This window comes from Vulpes vulpes, chromosome 1 (genome assembly GCF_048418805.1).
Source record: "Vulpes vulpes isolate BD-2025 chromosome 1, VulVul3, whole genome shotgun sequence".
Taxonomy (NCBI): Eukaryota; Metazoa; Chordata; class Mammalia; order Carnivora; family Canidae; genus Vulpes; species Vulpes vulpes.
In genome coordinates this window covers 121,854,683-121,877,297 of record NC_132780.1, presented here as the reverse complement: position 1 = coordinate 121,877,297, position 22,615 = coordinate 121,854,683, and the positions used below count along the sequence as shown (strand labels likewise).

The 22,615-nt window shown below is 34.0% G+C and overlaps 1 protein-coding gene across 11 annotated transcripts in view; it reads right to left on the bottom strand.

The window, feature by feature from the left end:
* Window positions 1-22,615, bottom strand: part of STXBP5L (syntaxin binding protein 5L) — a 389,595-nt gene that overhangs the window by 253,426 nt on the left and 113,554 nt on the right. For all 11 annotated transcript variants that reach the window (XM_025990142.2, XM_072724595.1, XM_025990141.2 and 8 more), the window contains exon 5: window positions 19,443-19,543. In XM_025990142.2, the coding sequence (XP_025845927.1) occupies window positions 19,443-19,543 (101 nt within the window). The remainder of the gene's footprint in view (window positions 1-19,442; window positions 19,544-22,615) is intronic.

The following is a 22,615-nucleotide window of genomic DNA, read 5'->3' as shown; positions in this document are numbered from 1 at the left end:
GATCTTTAATCCATTTTGTATTTAATTTTGTATATGATGTAAAAAAGTGGTCCAGTTTTTCCAACACTATTTGTTGAAGAGACTTTTTCCCATTGGATTTTCTTTCACACTTTGTTGAAGATTAGTCAATCATATATTTGTGGGTTCATTTCTGGTTTTTCTATTTTGTTTCATTGATCTATGTGTCTGTTTTTGTGCCAATATCATACTGTCTTGATCACTACAGCTTTGTAATATAACTTGAAGTCTGGAATTGTGATACCTCTAGTTTTGTTTTTCTTCAGGATTGCTTTGGCTATTTAGAGTCTTTTGTGGTTCCATAGAAATTTAAGGATTGTTTGTTCTAGTTCTGTGAAATATACTGTTGGCATTTTGATAGGGATTGCATAAAATGTGTTGATTGCTTTGGTTAATATATATATTTTAACAAAATGTGTTCTTCTAATCCATGAGCATGGAATGTCTATCCATATCTTTGTGTTATCTTCAATTTCTTTCATAAGTGTTTTATAGTATTCAAACTGCAGTTCGTTCTCCTCTCTGGTTTATTCCTGGCATTTTATGGGTTTTGGTGCAATTATAAGTGGGATTGATTCCTTGATTTCTCTTTCTGCTGCTTCATTATTGATGTATAGAAATGCAACAGATTTCTGTACATTGATTTTGTGTCCTATGGCTTTACTGAATACATGTATCAGTTCTAGAAATTTTTTGCTGGAGTATTTCAGATTTTCTATATAGAGTATCATGTGTGCAAATAGTGAAAATTTGACTTTTTCCTTGCCAATTTGGATGCCTATTATTTCTTTTTGCTGTCTGATTGCTGAAGCTGGGACTTCCAGTACTATGTTAAACAACAGTGGTGAGAGTGGATATCCTTATCTTGTTCCTGACCACAGAGGAAAAGCTGTTTTTTTACATTGAAGATTATACTGGCTGTGAGCCTTTTGTATATGGTTTTTATGATAAGGTTTGTTCCCTCTCTATTTTGTTGAAAGTTTTTATCAAGAACAGATGCTGTACTTTGTCAATTTTTTTTCTGCATCTCTTGAGAGGATCATATGGTTCTTTTCTTTTATTAATGTAGTGTATCACATTGATTGATTTGTGAATATTGAACCAAACTTGTAGCCCAGGAATAAATCCCCCTTGATTGTGGTGAATGATTCTTTTAATGTATTGTTGGATTCAATTAGATAGTATTTTTTGAGAATTATTGCATCCATGTTCATTGGGATATTGGCCTGTAGTTCTCTTTTTTAGTAGAGTCTTTGTCTGGTTTTGGAATCAGGGTAATACTGGCCTCATAGAATGAGTATGGAAGTTTTCCTTTCTCTTCTAATTTTTGGAACAGTTTGAGAAGAATAGGTGTTAATACTTCTTAAATGTTTGGTAGAACATGGGAAGCTGTCTGGCCCTGGACTTCGGTTTGTTGGGAAATTTTTGATTACTGGTTCAATTTCCTTGCTGGTTATCAGTCTGTCAAAATTTTCTACTTCTTCCTATCTCAGGTTTGGAAGTTTATATTTCTAGTAATTTATCTGTTTCTTCCAGATGTTGTGAATATATCTAAAAGTCCATCTGATCCAGTATGTCATTCAAAGCCATTGTTTCCTTGTTGATTTTCTGCTTAGATGATCTGTCCTTGATGTAAGTTGGATATAAAGTCTCTTGTATTATTATCAGTGAGTTCCTTTATATTTGTTATTAGTTGTTTTATATATTTAGGTGTTCCCAGGTTAGGGCATAAATATGTACAATTGTTAGGTTTTCTTGTTAGATAGTCCCCTTTGTTATGATATAGTGCCCCTCTTGATCCCTTTGGTTTGATTTTAAAATCTAGTTTATCTGATATAATTATGGCTACTCTGGCTCTCTTTTGATATCCATTTGCATAATAAGTGTTTCTCCATCCCCCCATGTTCAATCTGCAGGTGTCTAAAATGAGTCTCTTCCAGGCATTCATACAGATGAATCTTGTTTTTTTAAGCATTCTGACATCCTGTGTCTTCAGATTGGAATATTTAGTCCATTTACATTTAGAATAATTATTGATAGATATGTATTTAATACCATTTTATTATTTGTCTTGTCATTGTTTCTGGAGATTTTCTCTGTTCTTTTCTATTCTTTTTCCCTTTTGTCTTTGTTTCTCAATCAAGAGTCCCCTTTAATATTTTTTTTTGTAAGTCTGGTTTAATGGTCACAAGCTCCTTTAGTTTTTGTTTGTCTGAGAAACTCCTTCTCGCTCTTTCTATTCTGAAGATAACCTTGCTGGATGGAATATTCTTGGCTGCATTTTCTTCTCATTCAGCATGTTGAACATATCATGCCCCTTTTGGCTTATAAAGTTTCAGCAGAGAGATCTGTAGCTGGCCTTACAGGTCTTCCCTTATAAGTTAGGAACTTCTTTTGTCTTGCAGTTTTTATGATTTTTTTTTCTTTATCAATATATTTTGCCAATTTATGTCTTGGTGTTGGCCTGCTTTTGTTGATTTTGTGGGTATTCTCTGTGCCTCCTGTATTGGATGTCTATTTCCTTCCCCAGATTATGGAAGTTTTCAGCTGTTATTTCCTAAGATAAACTTCTGTCCTCTTTTCTCACTTCTTGTTCTAAGACCCTTAAAATGAATATTATTACATTTGCTGGAGTCACTGAGTTCCCAAAGTCTATTCTCATGATCCATAATTCTTCTTTCTTTCTTCTGTTCAGCTTCACAATTTCACATAATTCTATCTTCTATATCACTCTTTTATTCCTATGCTTTTTCCATCTTTCTGGTCATTACATCCAGATAGTTTTGAACTTCAGTTATTGAATTTTTCATTTCTGACTGGTTGATTTTTAACTCTTTTATCTCTATGGTAAGGGTCTCTCTGATGCCTTTCATGATTTTCTCAAGTCCAGCAAATATCCTTATGATTGTTGCTTTAAGTTGTCCAACAGACATATTACTTATATCTGTAGCCATAGATCACCGGTTGTGATCCTTTCTTGTTCTTTCTTTTGGGAAGAGTTCCTCCATGTTGGCATTTTGCCTAGGTCTCTGTCTTCTTCTATGTGTTAGTAAAGCCTGTTATGTTTCCTACTCCTGAGAGTAATGGCTTTATGAAGAAGAGGTCATATAATGTCCAGGGCCTGGCACTTTAGGAAGTATCTCTGGTGTGTGCCGCATGCACTCTGCTGCTCTGTTTTGGTTGCTCCCTCTCTCAGGTCAGTTGTCTGTAGAGGCTCTCCTTGCCTGCAGTGGGCAGGGTTTAGACCTTGGCCAGAGTGTACTGAGTTTTAACTAGGCATGCTCTGGCCTACTTGTTAAATGAGACCTGATGCTACTTCCAATAGAACTGAAGCCTTTCAGAACTCAATGGTTAGCAGACATGGTACAGAGAGGGATTTCTGCTGGACTTCTGGGGAAGGAGCTTGCTACACTGGTCCTAAAGCACACTTGCTTGAAGAAAGCAGTACCAGCCGAGACCAGGGGGGTGAGACTTGGTGTAAGCAGGTTAGGCACCAGTGTTGGTGTTGTGCTATTTACTAAAGTTGATTTATGCTGAAGGGTGGGCTAGGGAAATGGTTGCAGCCAGCTTTTTTGTCCCCAGGGAGAAGACTCAGTGCTTGCTGCTCCCAGGGAAGTCTTCCCAGAAGAGCAAATAATTTCCCCTTGTGTAGCCCAGGTGTTTTTCAATTGCTATTTTCACCATGCCTGTTTCTGGGTTGCTTGCCTGTCTGGAGCAACAGAGTGCACTTTGGGCTCTATTCCGGCCAAGCTTGCTAAATGTAAAACTCCAAACTTCAGTGACATGCTGTGGCAGGGGCCTGAACTGGTCTTCTGGGGAAGGGTCATGTTGTTTTGGGATGGATGCAGGTTTGACAAAGAAAGGAAGCTGCACCAGAGTACAGGAGTGTGGGATTTGGAGCAACCAGGCTAAACAGCCAGTGTCCAGGTTAACCACCTTCAGCAGGTGTCTCTGCACCTATGCCAAGGGGTGGAGATGGGAAATGGCACCAACTGGCTCTTTTGTCCCTAGAGAGGCATCTTTGCAAATGTCACCTCTCACTGATGTACTCCAAGAAGAGCAATCAGTCTCTCCTCATGCACCTTAGGGGATCCTCACATCATACTATCTGCCCCAGGATTGCTTGCCTACCTACCCTCCAGGAATAGGGCAGCACCCTTAGGTATCCCAGTCAAGCCTGCTGACCTCTAAAACTCCAGTCTTTGAGCCCTGCTGGTTATAAAAACTGAAAAAAAAAAAATTCAGCCCTTCTCATTTTCCCAGCCAATGGCTTTGGGGAAGTGTTTTCTTCATGGAGTATCCCTGTGTGTTCCACTTTCACCAACCTTCTCTAAGACCAAGCTCCCTCCTCTTTCCATTACCCATGATCTATTTATCTCCAAACCTTGTCTCCACACTTCCTACCTTCCTTGATGTGGCCTCTTCTCCCCCTTTAGTTGTGCAGTTCTGTCAGTCTCCAGGTAGATTTCTTGGGGATTCAGAATGATTTGATAGTTATCTAATTGTGTTCAAGGGACGAAGCAAGCTTGCAGTACTCCTACTTAGCTTAGCTTAGCTCCTCCATTATTTTTGAAACAACCTTTTCCATACCTTCATTTACAATCTGTTAGTTTTCTTAGTATATGTTACTTAAAGGTAGACTTACATTAATTGTAAACGCATATTGCAAGCTCTAGATAAACCATTAAATATTTTTTTAAAAAATGTAATTGAAATGCTGAGAGAGGAGAGAAAATGAAATAATATAAAATTTAATGAAAACCAGAGAAAGTAGAAAAGGGGTTAGAAGAAATAAGAAAAGAACAATTACAACATATAGAAAAATACATACAAACACGGTAGATATTAATTCAATTATATCAATAGTTTACATAGAAATTATCTTTGTAAGCAAATTAAAAGAGATTTTCGATGTAGTTTTAAAAACAATCAAGTATATGTTATGTAAACAAAACCTCAAAAATATTGACATGGTGGGGTTCAAAGTAAATGAGGAGTAGAAAGATATACCATCTAGTACTAGTCAAAAGAAAGCTGAAGTAGTTACTTAATTTTAGTCAAAGTAGACTTCAAAACCAGAAGTACTACTGGGGATAAAAAAGGGCATTAAGTAATGATAAAGAATTCTCCAACGAGGCATAACAGTTTTTAATATGTATGTACCTAACAATGGACATTAAAGTACATAGAGAAAGACTGAAGTGGATATTTCAACAACCATCTTTTAGTAACTGATAAATAAAGACAGAAAATAAGTTAGAATATAGGGAGCCAAAACAACATCATCAATCCACTTGACCTAACTTACATTTATAGACTATTCCAAATAATGAAAGCAAAAAATACTTAGGTCAGGCTCACATAAAATACTCACTAAGATAAACACATTCTCTATCATAAAACACCCTTTACCAAATTTTAAATTAGAGTGTATACAATGTACATTCTTAAAACATGATGGAATTAAGCTAGAAATAAAATATGAAAAGATAGGTAGAAAATTCCCACACATTTAGAGATAAAATCTAAACAGAGCATGGTTCAAAGAAGAAATCTCAAGAAATTTTAAAATATAATAACTAAATGAAAACATAACTAATCAAAACTTATGAGATGTAGTAGAAGCAGTACTTAGAGGAAATTTTATAGTACTAATGGAAAGTTCTAGAAAATAGATATAAAATCATTACTCTAACATTAGGAAACTAGAGAAAGAAGAACAATTTAAATTTAAAGCAAGGAGAATTAAAAATAGCAAAAATTAGGGAAGTGAAACAAACAAAAAGAATTGAGAAAATCAGCCAAACCCAATGTCGATTTTTTGAAATAATTAATAAAGTTGATAAACCTCTAACCAGGCTAATCAAGAGGAAGAAAAAAGAAAACACAAATGCCAATCCTGGAAATAAAGGAAGGTGACTCTATTAATCTATGGACATTAAAAGGATCATTAAGGAATATGATGAAAAATTCTACATCCGTAAGTATGATAATCTTGATAAAATATATTAACTCCCACCAGAATTAAATTCTTACTAAAACTCAGGGCACCTAGATGGCTCAATGGTTGAGTGTCTGACTTTAGCTCATGTCAGGATCCTGGGGTCCTGGGATTGAGTCCCACATCAGACTCCTCATAGGGAGCCTGCTTCTCCCCCTGCGTATGTCTCTGCCTCTCTCTCTCTCTGTGTCTCATGAATACATAAACAAAATCTTTAAAAACCTACAGAAACTCACACAAGAGAAATAGTTAATATGAATAAGCTTAGATCTATTTAAGAAATTGAATCAATAATAACCTTCCAAAAAAAGCACCAGCTGGAACAGGACTATTATTAGTTAATTCTACTCAATATTTAAGGAAACAAATTATACCAATTGTCTGCAGTACCTTCCAGAAAATAGCAGCAGAAGCAACACTTCCTAACCCATTCTATGATGCTAGAATTACTGTAATACCAAAATTAGACAAAGACATAATAACAGAAAATTATAAACCAATAACTCTCATGAACATAAATGAAAATATTTTCAACAACATACTAATAAATCAAATCCAAATATTTATAAAAGGAATTTTATATTAAAACCTAGTACAATTTATTCCAGGTATGCAAGTCTAGCTCAATATTGAAAATTAATTAATATAATCAATCATATCACCAGTCTAAAGAAGAAAGATCCTATCGATAGATGCAGGAAAATCATTTGAAGAAAACCTAACATTCCATTTGTGAGAAACTTTCAGTAAACTAGGAATAGAAAGGAGCTTCCTCAACTTGATAAAGAATATCTATAAAAATCCTACAGCAACATCATATTTAGTTAATGAGTAAAAATGCTTTTTCCCTAAGATCAGTCTAAGGGAAGGATATCCCCTCTCACCATGCCTATGCAACATTGTGCTGGAAGACTTAGCTAATGCAAAATGACAATTAAAATGAAATAAAATTTATATAAATTGGGAACAAAGACATGAAATTATCTATAATCACAGAAGACATAATTGTCTTATGTAGAAAATTCTGAAGAATTGACATAAACAATATCCTAAACTTAAAAAGCAAGTTTAAAATGGGCCAAACATATGTCTCACCAAAGAAGGTATACAGTTGGGAAATAGCAGAAAAAAAGATGCTCAACATCATCTGTCATTAGAAAATTGCAAATTGTATATACATATATTTCCTTTCTGTGTTAACTGAGTGGGCCCAGAAGCAACCATGTTTCAGTAGCAATTAGCACACCTAGTATCCATATTGTATTTTCTAATATAATAAAATGAAAATGGGGAAAAGGCTGATTCAAGAATGGGGCCTATAGTATGTATAATGAGTTTTCAGCAAGTAAGGAAGTATTTAAAACATTTTTAAAAATTTAAACTCTATTAGCCAATATGTACTACATCATTAGTTCAATAATTCATCAGTTACATATAACACCCAGTGCTAACCACATCACATGCCCTCCTTAATAGCCATCCCCCAACTACCCCATCCCCCATGCACCTCCTCTCCAGCAACCTTCAGTTTGTTTCCTGTATAACAGTCTGTCATGGTTTGTCTCCATCTCTGATGACTTCACATTCAGTTTTCCCTCCCTTCCCCTATTACTCTCTGCATTATTTTGTATATTCCACATATGAGAGAAACCATATGATAACTGTCTTTCTCTGATTAACTTATTTCGCTCAGAACATAATATAGCCTCCAGTTCCATCTATGTTGATGTAAACGGTAAGTATTCATCCTTTCTGATGTCTGAGTGATATTCCATTGTGTGTGTGTGTATATACATATATAAATATTAGTATATTATTTATATTTATTATAAATATTAAATATATAATATAAATGTGTATATATACTAATATATAAATATGAGTATATTTATAACATTTATTATAAATGTTAAATATATATTATATATATAAATACATATATATATCTTCTTTTTTCCATTCATCTATTGATGGACATTTTGGCTCTTTCCATAGTTTGGCTCTTGTGGACACTGCTGCTATAAACATTGGGGTTCATGCACCCGTTCAGATCATTACATTTGTATCTTTGAGTAAATACCTAGTAGGGCAATTGCTGGGTCACAGGGTAGCTCTATTTTCAACTTTTCAAGGAACTTCCATACTATTTTCCTGAGTGGCTCTACCACCAACAGTGTAAGAGGGCTCCCCTTTCTCTACATCCTCGCCAACATTTGTTATTTCCTGACTTGTTAATTTTAGCCATTCTGACTGGTGAGTGGTGGTATCTCACTGCCAAGTGATGTGGAGCATTTTTTTCATGTTTGTTGGCCATTTGTGTGTCTGCTTTGGAGACACGTCTTCTACCCATTACTTGATTGGATTATTGGTTTTTTGGGTGTTGAAACTGGTAAGTTCTTTATAGATTTTGGCTACTAGCACTTTATCTGATATGTCATTTGCAAATACCTTCTCCCATTCCATAGGTCGCCTTTACTTTTGTTGACTGTTTCCTTTGCTGTGCAGAGGCTTTTCATCTTGATGAAGTTCCTATGGGTCATTTTTGCTTTTGTTTCCTTTGTCTTTGGAGATGTGTCTAGCAAGAAGTTGCTGTGGTCAAGGTCAAAAGGTGGCTGCCTGTGTTCTCCTCTAGGATTTTGATAGATTACTGTCTCACAGTTAGGTCTTTCATTCATTTTGAGTGTACCTTTGTGTATGGCATAAGAAAATGGTCTAGTTTCATTCTTCTACATGAGGCTAATTTTCCCACCACCATTTTTGAAGAGACTGTCCTTTTTGAATATTCTTTCTTGCTTTGTCAAAGATTAGTTAGTTGACCATAGAGTTGAAGGTCCAATTCTGGGTTCTCTATCCTGTTCCATTGACCTATGTGTCTGTTTTTGTGCTAGTACCATACTGTCTTGATGATTACAGATTTGTAATAGTGCTTGAAGTCTGGCGTCATGATACCACCAGCTTTGGCTGTTTTTCAACATTCCTCTGGCTACTCAGGGTCTTTTCTGGTTCTATACAAATTTTGGGAATATCTGTTTCAGCTCTGTGAAAAATGTTGACAGTTGTTTGCTAGGGATTGCACTGAATATATACATTGCTGTAGGTAGCAGACATCTTAAAAATATTTATTCTTCCAGGACGTCTGGGTGGCTCAGTGGTTGAGCATTTGCCTTCAGCTCAGAGCATGATCCCAGGTCCTGGGATTGAGTCCTGCATTGGGCTCCCTGTGAGGAGCCTGCTTCTTCCTTTATGTCTATGCCTCTCTCATGAATAAATAAATAAATAAATAAATAAATAAATAAATAAATAAGATCTTACAAAAAATATTTATTCTTCCAAATCATGAGCATGGAATGTATTTGTTTCTTTGTGTCCTCCTCAATTTCTCTCAGAAGTGTTTTATAGTTTTTAGAGTACAGATACTTTACCTCTTTGGTTAAGTTTATTTCTGGGTATCTTATGGTTCTTGGTGCAATTGTAAATGGGATTGACTCCATAATTTCTCTTTCTTCTCTCTCATTGTTAGTGTATAGAAATGCAACTGATTTCTGTGCATTGATTTTATATCCTGCCACTTTGGTGAATTCCTGCATGAGTTCTAGCAATTTGGGGATGGAATCTCTTGGGTTTTCCATAGAGTATCATGTCATCTGCAAAACGTGAGAGTTTGATTTCTTTGCCCATTTGGATACTTTTTATTTCTTTTTGTTGTATGATTACTGAGGCTAGGAATTCTAGTCCTATGTTAAACAACAGTGGTGATAGTGGGCATCCCTGTCATGTTCCTGACCTTAGGGGAAAAGCTGTCAATTTTTCCACATTGAGAATGATATTCACTGTGGGTTTTTGTATTTGGCTTTTCAGATATTAAGGTATGTTCCCTCTATCCCTACACTGTGAAGAGTTTGAATCAGGATATATGCTGTACTTTGTCAAATGCTTTTTCGGCAATGATTGAGAGGATCATGTGATTCTTGTCCTTTCTTTTATTAATGTGGTATTTCACATTGATTGATTTGCTGATGTTGAACCACCCTCGCAAAATAAATCCCACTTGGTTGTGGTGAATAATCCTTTTAACGTACTCTTGGATCCTACTGGCTAGTAGCTTGGTGAGAATTTTGGCATTCATGTTCATCAGGGATATCGGTCTGTAATTCTCCTTTTTGGTGGGGTCTTTGTCTACTTTGGGGATCAAGTTAATGCTGGCTTCATGGAACAAGTTTGGAAGTTTTTCTCCCATTTCCATTTTTTGAAATAGCCTCAGAAGCATATGTATCAGTTCTTTAAATGTTTGGTAGAATTCCCCTGGGAAGCCATCTGGCCCTAGAATCATTTGTTGGGAGATTTTTTATTACTGCTTTTATTTCCTTGCTGGTTACAGGTCTGTTCAGATTTTCTATTTCTTCCTGTTTCAGTTTTGGTAGTTTAAAAGTCCTTGGAATGCACTCATTTATTCCAGATTGCCTAATTTTTGGCATATAGTTGCTCATTGTATGTTCTTTGTTTTCATTTCCTTGGTGTTAGTTTTGATCTCTTCTCTTTCATTCATGATTTTATTAATTTGGGTCCTCCCTCTTTTCTTTTTGATAAGTCTGGCTAGGGGTTTATTGATCTTAATAATAATTGCAAAGAACCAGCTTCTAGTTTCATTGATCTGTTCTGTTCTTTTGGTTTCTATTTCATTGATTTCTGCTCTAATCTTTATTATTTCTCTTCTCCTGCTTGGTTTAGGCTTTATTTGCTATTTTTTTCCTCCAGCTCCTTTAGATGTAAGGTTAGCTTGTGTATTTTTGAGACTTTTCTAGTTTCTACAAGAATGTCTTATATTGCTATATACCTCCCTCTTTGGACCACACTTGCTGTAACCCAAAGGTTTTTTTTTTTTTCAAGAACATATTTATTTATTTGTGAGAGACATGGAGAGAGAGGCATAGACACAGGCAGAGGGAGAAGCAGGCCCCTTATAGGGAGCCTGATGCAGAACCCTATCCTGGTACCCCGAGGTCACACCCAAAACTGAAGGTAGATGCTCAACCACTGAGCCACCCAGGCAACCAAAACCCAAAGGTTTTGAACAATTGTGTTTTAATTTTCACTTGTTTCCATGAATGTTTAAATTCTTCTTTAATTTTCTGGTTGACCCATTCATTATTTAGTAGGATGCTCTTTAATCTCCAACTATTTGAGTTCCTTCCAAATTTCCTCTTGTGGTTGAGTTCAAGTTACAAAATACTGTGGTCTGAAAATATGCAGGGAATGATCCCAATCTTTTGATACCAGTTGTGACCTGATTTGTGACCTAGTATGTTATCTATTCTAGAGAATGTTCCATGTGCACTTGAGAATAATGTATATTCTGTTGCTTTAGGATGGAATGTTTTGAATATATTGTGAAGTCCATCTAGCCCAGTGTGTCATTCAAAAACCCTTATTTCCTTGTTGATCTTCTGCTTAGATTTTATCCTTTGTTGTGAGGTGTTAAAGTCCCTCACTATTATTGTATTATTATTGATGTCTTTCTTTAGTTTTGTTATTAACTGGTTTATATACTTGGCTGCTCCCAAGTTAGAAGCTTAAATATTTATAATTATTAGATCTTGTTGGATAGACCCTTTAAGTATAACATAATGTCATTCTTCATCCCTTACTACAATCTTTGGTTTGAAATCTAATTTGTCTGATATAAGGATTACTATTTTTTTATGCTCATTGACATGACAAATGGTTCTTCACCCTCTCACTTTCAATCTGGTGGTATTTGGGTCTAAAATGAGTGTCTTTTGGAGACTCACATGCATGGTCTCTCTTTCAAATAAATAAATAAAATCTTTTTTAAAAAGGAAAAAAAAGAAACCAGGAGCCGATTCTTTGAAAAAATAAACAATATTCGAAAACCTCTATCCAGACTCATAAGAGACAAAGAGAAAGAGAGAAAAAGGACTCAAGTAAACAAAATCAGAAATGAAAGAAGAGAAATAACAATGTTGAAATACAAACTATTTTAAGAAAATATTATGAAAAATCATATGCTAACAAATTGGACAACCTAGAAAAAAAATGGATACATTCCTAGAAACATATAACATTCCAAAATTGAAGCCAGAAGAAATAAAAAATTTGAACAGACTGATTACAAAGAAATTAGAAACGTATAACATTCCAAAAGTGAAGCCAGAAGAAATAAAAAATTTGAACAGACTGATTACAAACAAAGAGATTAAAGTAATCAAATAAAACTTCCAACAAAGTCCAGGACCAGATCACTTCACAGCCAAATTCTATCAAACATTTCAAGAAGAGTTAATACCTATTCTTCTCAAACTATCCCAAAAAGTTGAAAAGGAAAAACTCAAATTCATCCTACAAAGCCAGTATTACCCTGATACCAAAGCCAGATAGACACTACAAAAAAAGAGAACTGCCGGTCATTATCTCTGATGAATGTGGATGAAGAATTTCTCAATAAAATACAAGCCCAAAAATCCAATAGTACAATAAAAGAATCATTCACTACAATCAAGTGAGATTTACTCTTGGGTTGTGAGGGCAGTTCAGTATTCACAAATCAATCAGTATGACACATCATATTAATAAAAGGGTAAAAAATAAAAATAAAATAAAGGATAAAAACTGTTTTTTAAAAAATGGTTTAAAAAAAACAGATGGAGAAAAAGCATTTGACAAAGTACAATATCCATTCATGATAAAAGCCCTCAACAAGATAGGTTAGGAGGGAACATATCTCAACATAATAAAGACCTTATATGAAAAAGCCACAGCCAATATCATACTCAATAGGGAAAAACTGAGAACTTATCCCACAAAGTCAGGAAGAAGACAAGGATGTCCACTCTAACCACTTTTATTCAACATAGCACTGGAAGTCCTAGCCAGAGCAGTCAGTAAACAAAAAAGAAATAAAAGGCATCCATCCAGATCAGCAAGGAAGAAGTAAAAATTCCCCTATTTGCAGATGACATGACATTGTATGATAGGAAAACTTAGACTCTACCAAAAGATAACTAGAACTGATAAACGAATTCAGTAAAGTCATAGGAAAAACAACATACAGAAATGTACACTAGTAATGAAACAGCATAAAGAAAAATTACAAAAACAATCCCATTAGAACTGTACCAAAAATAATAAAATAGTAGAAATCAACTTAACCTGTACTCTGATAATTATAAAACACTGATGAAAGACACTGAAGATGACACAAACAAATGGAAAGATATTACATGCTCATGGAGTAGAAGAACAAATATTGTTAAAAGGTCTATATGACCCAAATAAATCTATACATAATGCAACTTCTATATCAAAAATACCAACATTATTTTTCACAAAACTGAAACAATTAATACTAAAACTTGTATGGAACCACAAAAGACCCTACATAACCAAAATAATCTTGAAAGAAAAACAAAGCTGATTCATCACAACTTTAGACTTCAAGTTATATTACAAAGCTCCAGTAATCAGTATGGTATTGGCACAAAAACAAACATAAAGATCAATGGAAAGAAGAGAAAACACAAAAATAAATACACAATTATATGGTCAAGTAATCTTTGAAAAAGGAGGAAAGTATATAAAACAGGAAAAATGCAGTCTCTTCAATGAATGGGGTTGGGAGAACTGGACAGCTACATGCAAAAGAATGAAACTGCACTACTTTCTAACACCATACACAGAAATAAGATCAAAATGGATTAAAGCCCTAAATGTAAAACGTGAAACCATACAAAAATAGAAGACTGAAGAGGCAGTAATTTCTTTGACATCAGCCACTGAAATATTTTTCTAAATATTTCTACTGAGGCAAAGGAAATAAAAACAAAAATAAACTATTGGGACTTCATCAAAATAAAATGCTTCTGTGGAGCAAAGGAAACAACAAAATTAAATGGCAACCTACAGAATGGGAGAAGATATTTTTAAATGACATATCCAATAAAGGGTTAGTACCTAAAATATATAAAAACCTGACAGAACTCAACACCCTAAAATGGGAACAAGTTATCAATAGACTTTTCTCCAAAAAAGACATTCAGATGGCTAACAGACACATGAAAAGATGCCCAACATCACTCATCGGGGAAATATAAGTCAAAACTACAATGAAGTATCACCTCACACCTGTCAAAACAGATAAAATCAACAATACAAGAAACAAGTGTTGGCAAGGATGTGGAGAAAAGGAACTCTTGTGTATTCTTGGTGGGAAGGCAAACTGGTGAAGCAACTGAGGAAAACAATATGAAAGTTCCTCAAAAAGTTAAAATAGAACTATCCTATGATCCAGTAATCATATTACTGGGTATTTACCCAAAGGAGACAAATATACTAACTCAAAAGAATACATGTACCCCTCTGTTTACAGGAACATTTTCTACAATAGCCAAATTAAGGAAACAGCTTATATGTATCAACAAATGAGTGGATAAAGAAGATGTGGTGTGTGTGCATTTATGTATATATACATACTATGGGATATTACTCAGCCATAAAAAGGAATGAAATCTTGCCATTTGCAACAACATCAATGGAGCTAGAGAGTTTTATGCTAAGCGAAATAAGTTAGTCAGAGATGACAAATACCATATGGTTTCACACATATGTGGAATTTAAGAAATAAACAAATGAGCAGATGGGAAAGAGAGAGATTCTCATTTACCTATTTTGCCTTCCCTGGAAACCAAGAGTTTGTTCTCTGTTTTTATAAGACTATTTCTTTTGTTTTGTTTTGTTCTAGATATAATATGTAAATAATATCATATGGTATTTATCTTTTTCTGTCTGATTTATTCTAATTAACATAATACCCTCTAGGTCTATCCATGCTATAACACATGATAAGATTTCATTCTTTTTTATGGCTCAGTAACATTAGATAGATGATAGATAGATAGATAGATAGGTAGATAGATAGATAGATAGATAGATAGATAGATAGATAGATGATAGATGATAGATAGATGATAGATAGATAGATATATACAAATGTATATATATGTGTGTGTATACACTTACATACACACACCACATTTTTACCCATTCATCTATCGAAGGACACTTAGGTTGCTTCTATACCTTGGCTGTTATAAATGCTGCAATGAACATAAGAGTCCATATATCTTTTTAAATTAGCATTTTTAATCAAAATCTTAGCAAATGTGTTTGTGGAATTTGACAAGTTATTTCTAAAATTTAAGTGGAAATACAAAAGCTAAGTTTAAGCAAGAGAATTAAAGTAGAATGGTTACTCAAATTGAAGAATATTCACTAAATTGAATACTACATAACAGTAAAAGTAATAAACTATAGTTACAAGTAACATAGATGAAATTTATAAATATAACATTGAGCACACGAAGCCAAACACAGACAAACATATATATATACATATATATAGGATATCACTTTTATAATTTTCTAAACAACAGACAGAACTAATCCATAGTGTCTGAAATCAAGATAGTATTACACCTAGGGGTTAGGTAATGATTGAAAGGTAAAACAAGGAGATTTCTGTGGTACTAGTAATTTTCTGTTTCTTGATTTTTGTGTTACATGGGTATAAAATTATTTCATGGTGTATACTTAACATTACACAGGGTTTTTTTAAATGTGGGGTTTTTTTTTTTTTAAGATTTTACTTTTAAGTTATCTCTATACTCCTGCTTGGGGTATAGGGATACCCAGCTAGAGCCCACAACCCTATGCTCAAGAGTTGCATGCTCCACCAACTAAGCCAGCCAGCTGACCCTACACAGATTCTTGATTTGGTAACATTTACATACACACCAAAAAGAAAAGAAATAAGGAAGTTTTTAAAGTACCGATAAGGAATGATCTTTAGAATAAACTACAAAGAGGATGAAACAAGGTACATAACTGTATAACATGCTACACTTTGTGTAACAGAAATATCTATTTCCATATTTGCTTATATATACATTAGGAAGAAAAGTATGTTACATATAGTTGCCTTACTGTGTATATAATGAATCTCTGGAAAGATATAGTTAATTATTAAGTAACACTACTTGCCTCCATTGATGGCCACTAAGTGTCCATCACTATAATAGATAAATCCTTCACTATATATACAACTTACATTTTTTTGAATGTCAAATCAGGTTAATTTATTCAAGAAAACTTTAAAATGTACATAATGCCAATTAACTATAAAAGCAATACTGTATTTTAAAATGGGGTTATAGGATCGCCTGGGTGGCTCGTGGTTGAGCATCTGCCTTTGGCTCAGGGCGTGATCCCGCGGTCCCGAGATTGAGTCCCACATCAGGCTCCCTGCAAGGAGCCTGCTTCTCCCTCTGCCTGTCTCTCTCTGTGTCTCTCATGAATAAATAAATAAAATCTTTAAAATAAATACATAAATAAATAGGGATATAAATTTCCCCAAAAGCCATTTTTGATAGATCAAGTTTGCTAGATAATTTCATAAATTATAAGGTTCTTAAAATATCCTTTCTCTGAAGCTTAGCTAATATTCCTGAGTATTTTGATGATATTAATTAGCAGAACACCACAGATAGAAAAGAAACTCTAATATAATAAGTACAAATAATTTAATGTCTTTGTGTCATAGTCTACCTATGAATTCTACATGAAAACCACATAAAACAATTCTACGCCTTTCCCACCATTATTCAATTTATGATTAGTGATAGAAGGACTATTAACATGCCTAAAATAGGTCTTATTTTATTTGTTTTCAGATCATGTAGCATAGAAATCAAAACAGTTATTCTAACATATTTAGATTTAAAATCAGATTTGAGGGTGCCTGGGTAGCTCAGTCAGTTAAATATCTGCCTTTGGCTCAGGTCCAGATCCAGAGTTCTGGGACAAGCCCCACATTGGGCTCCCTGCTCAGTGGGGAGTCTGCCTCTCCCTCTCCATTTCCCTCTCTCTGGAAAGGTTCACTCACCCTGCCCCCCACCCTGCCTTGGGTTCATGCTCTCTCCCCTCTCTCTTTCTCTCAAATGAATAAAATCTTTTAAAAAATTTTAAAAATAAAATCAGATTTGAAAGAAATCCAAGGATCATTCCCCAGAAGCAGATGAAATATCTAAACCTATTTCTTAACAGTTACTGCCTTCAAAGACTATAAGACCAAGGACTAAAGGTTCCCCTTAAAAAAAATAAATAAACAAAAACCTAAAATGTATAGCATAAATTGTGTAAATTAAATATGTATATACAAACATAAGGATATATAGAAATTTACATAGTTAACTGGCTAATTGAAGAAACCTTAGAGTTCCAAAAGATACTTGGTTAAATTCTCCTTTACAGACCTAAGCTTCCATCCACCATACATTTAAAAATGTTTCCTCCTACAGCAATGATTATTGAAATGATTATTTCAATTTAAAATAATGATTATTTTCAAATTCAAGATCATGGATTTATCTTTATCAAAAAATATCCTAGAAATGTGTGGGAAATATCAGAAAGGGAGACAGAACATAAAGACTCCTAACTCTGGGAAATGAACTAGGGGTGGTGGAGGAGGAGGAGGGCAGGGGGTGGGGGTGACCGGGTGACAGGCACTGAGGGGGACACTTGACGGGATGAGCACTGGGTGTTATTCTGTATGGTGGTTAATTGAACACCAATAAAAAATTAATTTATTAAAAAAATCCTATTTTTTTGTAAGCATTAATATGAGCAATGCCTGCAAAATTCTATGATTTTAAACTTGTCCAAAATATATCAGCTTGATCTTTTATGGTGCTAACAGTTAAATCTACATCAGTTGAGATAATAAAATTATAACTGAAAATCATCACCATCAATTATTTCTTTCCCCCACCTCCCAAAGGACCATATAGGGACTGGAACATTTCCCTCAACATTCCAACTGTGAGGGTAAAAAACCTATTTTGTCCATCTACACAAAAGTGTGGGGCCAGATCTACTCAAATTGTTGAAACAAACAAAATCTTACAAACAGAGAAAGATAAAATCAATATGTCAACGTCTGGTAGGTAATATTTTTAGTGGTAAAAAACAGGAATAGTGTAACAACTCTTAACTGATCTTTATATTTTTCAATATCCTGAAAATTCTGCTGCATTACTTAATTTAAAATTTAAGATAAAATAACCAAAACTAGATCTAATCTAAATAAAGAAATTCTATCTGGTTTTACCAGACTCTAATATATAAATTCCCTCCTCTCAAAATATACTGGAATTAATAAAAATTTCCACTGATTCTGAATCCTAAAATACTATAGACATAATACTTATGAATATTACTCAGAATATTGAGGGTGAATGATTTAAATAGTATAGTATGCACAAAATTAGAAAAAGCAAAACTTTAGATAAAAAAAATGCATAACTGCCATCCTTTTTTCTTACATACTTAGAAAAACAGATTTACTTCATTAAACTCTGCCCATATAGTGATGATTCTGTATTAAACTATCCATTCAACAAAATAATATAAGCACTGTCTTGAGTTCTCAGCAGTGACTGCCTGCCTCCATTATTCACCTACCTCAGTTTGAATAGTACTTGCTAATCTTTGTAAATTTACTTCTCAGGGGTTTCTTTTTCTTTCATTAACATCAAATTTTCCTGTGATGGCCCTTCTCAATTCACTGCAAAGAGTTAGATTGTTTTCCAAATAATAAACAAATATCAGGTTATTTTTCAGTTAAATTACAGAGATAGATAATAAAATACAAATTTTTCTTCCTCTCCAGGTGGATTATCAATTAAGTAGATGTGAATTATGTTCTAGGTCTAATTGACACCAACAGTAGAAGCAATGAAATTTGGTAGTTTGTTACCAATAAAATCTAGTAATTTTCTCCATATCCATTCAATTAATTTTTTCTTTCTGATTATTAATATTTCATTCTAAAATGGGGGAATCTATATTCTGATCAAATTATCATCTTGGAAAACGTTAAGCTTGGATGTGTAATACTGTTCAACACTTAGTACCAACATATTTGGACTAAGTGTCTTTTATGACACTTTTGACTCAGTATTTTTTTTCATGTTAACATATTTAAGTAAAAGACTTTAGTGTAGGACGTAACTTCCATGATCAAAAGGAGTAAAAAGGTTTTAGAATTTACTTGACTTTTAACCTTAGGTCTGAGTTTTCAGCACCATGGCCTACGGAAAAAAAAAAATACATCATCGCTGCAGTGCCAGTTTATAGCAAAAACAAAAACGTTAGGAGTTCCCCATTAGATTGAATCTAATTAATTATGAATTATCTATGAAAATAAACTACTATAAAAGCAAGCATAACATCAACTTATTTCTAGATATTAAGATTATGAAAAAAACTAGTCTTTCAAAAGTTAACCTGAAACTTCTCAGGAAATACTTTTTTCATACATCAGGAAATTGTTTAACTCAGACATTCTTACCGTTCTCGGTTAAATTTAAGAGAATGAAGAATAGCTGGCCTTTTTTGTCTAAGATTCCACAAATGAAGTGTATCATCTGAACTTGCACTAACCAAAGCACCCTGAAACAAAAAGAAGACAAAGTAAGTGAGCTACTTCCTTAATAAGAGTTTTTTGTTAAGCAAAAACAATAAGCTAATTTACTGAAGTTTTCACTACTTGAAGAGCTATTTCTATCTATATAACCTAGAAATACAAGGAAAAACAATTGTATATACTTCAATCAGGAAGGCTAAGAATGCTGAGTAGATGAGGAAGTGAATTACTGCATATAAATCGGTCAGAATAACTAGCTCAAGGAATATGCATTTAACACTAGAGAGAAACAATTATTGAAGCATCATTATGATATTAAGGATTTTCCTATTTTGTTTGGGAAAAACTAAGTTTAAATTTCTTGTTTCTAATATTCACACACATACTATGTAGCTTCCAGAAAAGAAAATATCCAACCCAGTTTTAAAATTGCAATCTGGTCATATAAAAATTCACCATTATAAGAACTTTTTGTACAGTTGGAAAATATATATTCTCTCTACAAAGTATATTTGGTATAATTTATTTTCAATAAGTAATTTGTTCCAAGAAGCTTCATCAATAATAAAAGAAAACATCTTTAATGAAAGAAAACATTTATCCAGCTAGCATTCAGTATAACTACAAAAATACTAAGATACGTTTTACATTACATCCAAATACAGATGAATCATATTTCAAATACAATAGGATGTGTCCTACCTCTTAATATGGCAAACACCATAAGGGCATATAAGGGCAGATAACTAACTGCCATATATGATTTCAAACATATATGCTTAAGTTATTTCCTTGATTTAAGTAACATCTTAAACTCTGGTCAGAACTTTTACTATTATGAGTTTCCCAGCTAAAAATGCCAATGCTTGCCCTCTGACAAAGCCTGACAGTATTCTAGAGTACTAAATGTGTTCTATAAAAGAGATCTTGCAGAATCATGGTATCCTGATTTATCCAAAATTCTTTTCAGATTTTGCAAAGTAATTTCCTACAAGTATAACCTTTCATAGTTTATAATATTGACCACAGATATCAAAATGACTATCCTATTTAGAGGATCAGATATAGTTATATTGAAGTTCCTAGATTTTATTTCTTTAGGAATTAAAGGGGAGAAGATAGAAACTGTTACAGAAGACCGTATAGGTTCCCAAGATGAAAATGTTCATGTATCCTATCATGCTTCACTTCATATTGTGTACCTATGGTTTTAGGCTCAGAGAATATCTTTTCAAACACAAATCATAATCTCAGAGTATGTCCATTAAAATACTTTTTAAGGGACACCTGGGTGGCTCAGTGGTTGAACGTCTGCCTTCAGCTCAGGGCATGATCCCAGGTCCAGGGATGGAGTCCCACTTTGGACTCCCTATGAGGAGCCTGCTTCTCCCTCTGCCTATGTCTCTGCCTCTCTCTCTCTGTGTTTCTCATGAATAAATAAACTCTTTAAAAAATATATTTTTAAATGTATGTATTTTGCATATTTGTATGTAAGTACATAAATCCACATGTTAAAAGAGGTATATATTGATATATACATTTTAACATGAACACATAGAGGATTATATTTCATTCAAAAAATATACTCTATATGTGCCTTGAGGAATTTTATGTTTGTTTGCTTGTTTTATATATAAACCATCCCCAAATGTTACTTATATACAAACTCAAATGTTACTGGAATTGCATGCAAGTGCTTGATAAGCTCACTTTTGGTTTGTTTGGATACAGGATACTGATTGCTTTTCTAAAGACAATGGAAATTTGCTTAGTATTAGGGTGAGAATAGAACATGATATATGAAATTAATAAAACATTCTCAAATAGTTATGTGCTATACCAAAGATATAATATGCCAAAGGCAATGGAATTAAAGCAGCATATATTCAATAATATCAGTGTGATAGCCAAATAAATTAAGGAAGGAAGTTAGTATTATTAATTCTAAGGTAAAATATGAAGTAACATCATTTTGGAGGGATGCGAACAGGACCACTGAGCATAACAATACCAAAGAGATTATAAAACACATGAAAGTGAGCACACCAGCAGGTTGTCTAGGGCTTACTTACAAAGCAAAATAAATCTATAAGAAGCACAAATAATAAAATCTGTAAAAAGATTAAAAACTGAATAAAAACACCAGCCATGAGGCAGAGACTAAGAAGTTTGGGAAAAGGTAAAGAAACTGATGTGAGGGCAGCCTGGGTGGCTCAGCGGTTTAGTGCCGCCTTCAGCCCAGGCCCTGATCCTGAAGACCTGGGATCGAGTCCCATGTCGGGCTCCCTGCGTGGACCCTGCTTCTCCCTCTGCCTGTGTCTCTGCCTCTCTCTCCCTCCCTCTCTCCCTCTGTGTCTCTCATGAATAAATAAAATAAGTAAAATCTTAAAAAAGAAACAAACAAACAAACAAACAAACAAACTGATGTGAGACGGATCAGGGTGATTATTTCAGGCTAGGCAATGTAACATCTGAAGGATGTTGATGGTTTGTCTTTTTACTTAGTTATTCAGCACAGAAGCAAACTTAGGGACTTTAAGATGATTCTCAGAGGATGGAAACTAGAGAAAATCACCTAGAAACAAGTCATGTCTGCTAGTACACAGCCATGCAGAGGGCAAAGGCCGAGATCTCTCCACGAGGAGCTACAGAGTAACACTGAGAGTTCAAAAAGGTTGGCGTTCTAAATACTAATGACAAATATTACAATAAAATATTTAATTTCTCTTTTCTTCCTTATCTCCCTCACTCATTGTGATACCTCATAGCAAGTACGCCTACAATGTAAAATATGCTAGGTTTGTCAATAAGGAGAATCTTACTGCCTTCTGACAAAGATTTTGGGCCAAGAGAAGTAAAAGGTGGACATCCACCAACATCACAAATTTTTCATGTCTTAAAGGTCTCTGATACAAAATTCCTATGAACCATTTTACTGATGTTTAGGATTATAAAATTCTTAGAGAAAAACATATATGAAAATATATGGAGATATTGAATAAAAGATCATTCATACCATAGAAAACAACCAGTAGTACTTCATTTTTTTCTCTCAAGGCATTGAGTTTAATCTGCTAAGTGCTTGAATTTGGTATGAA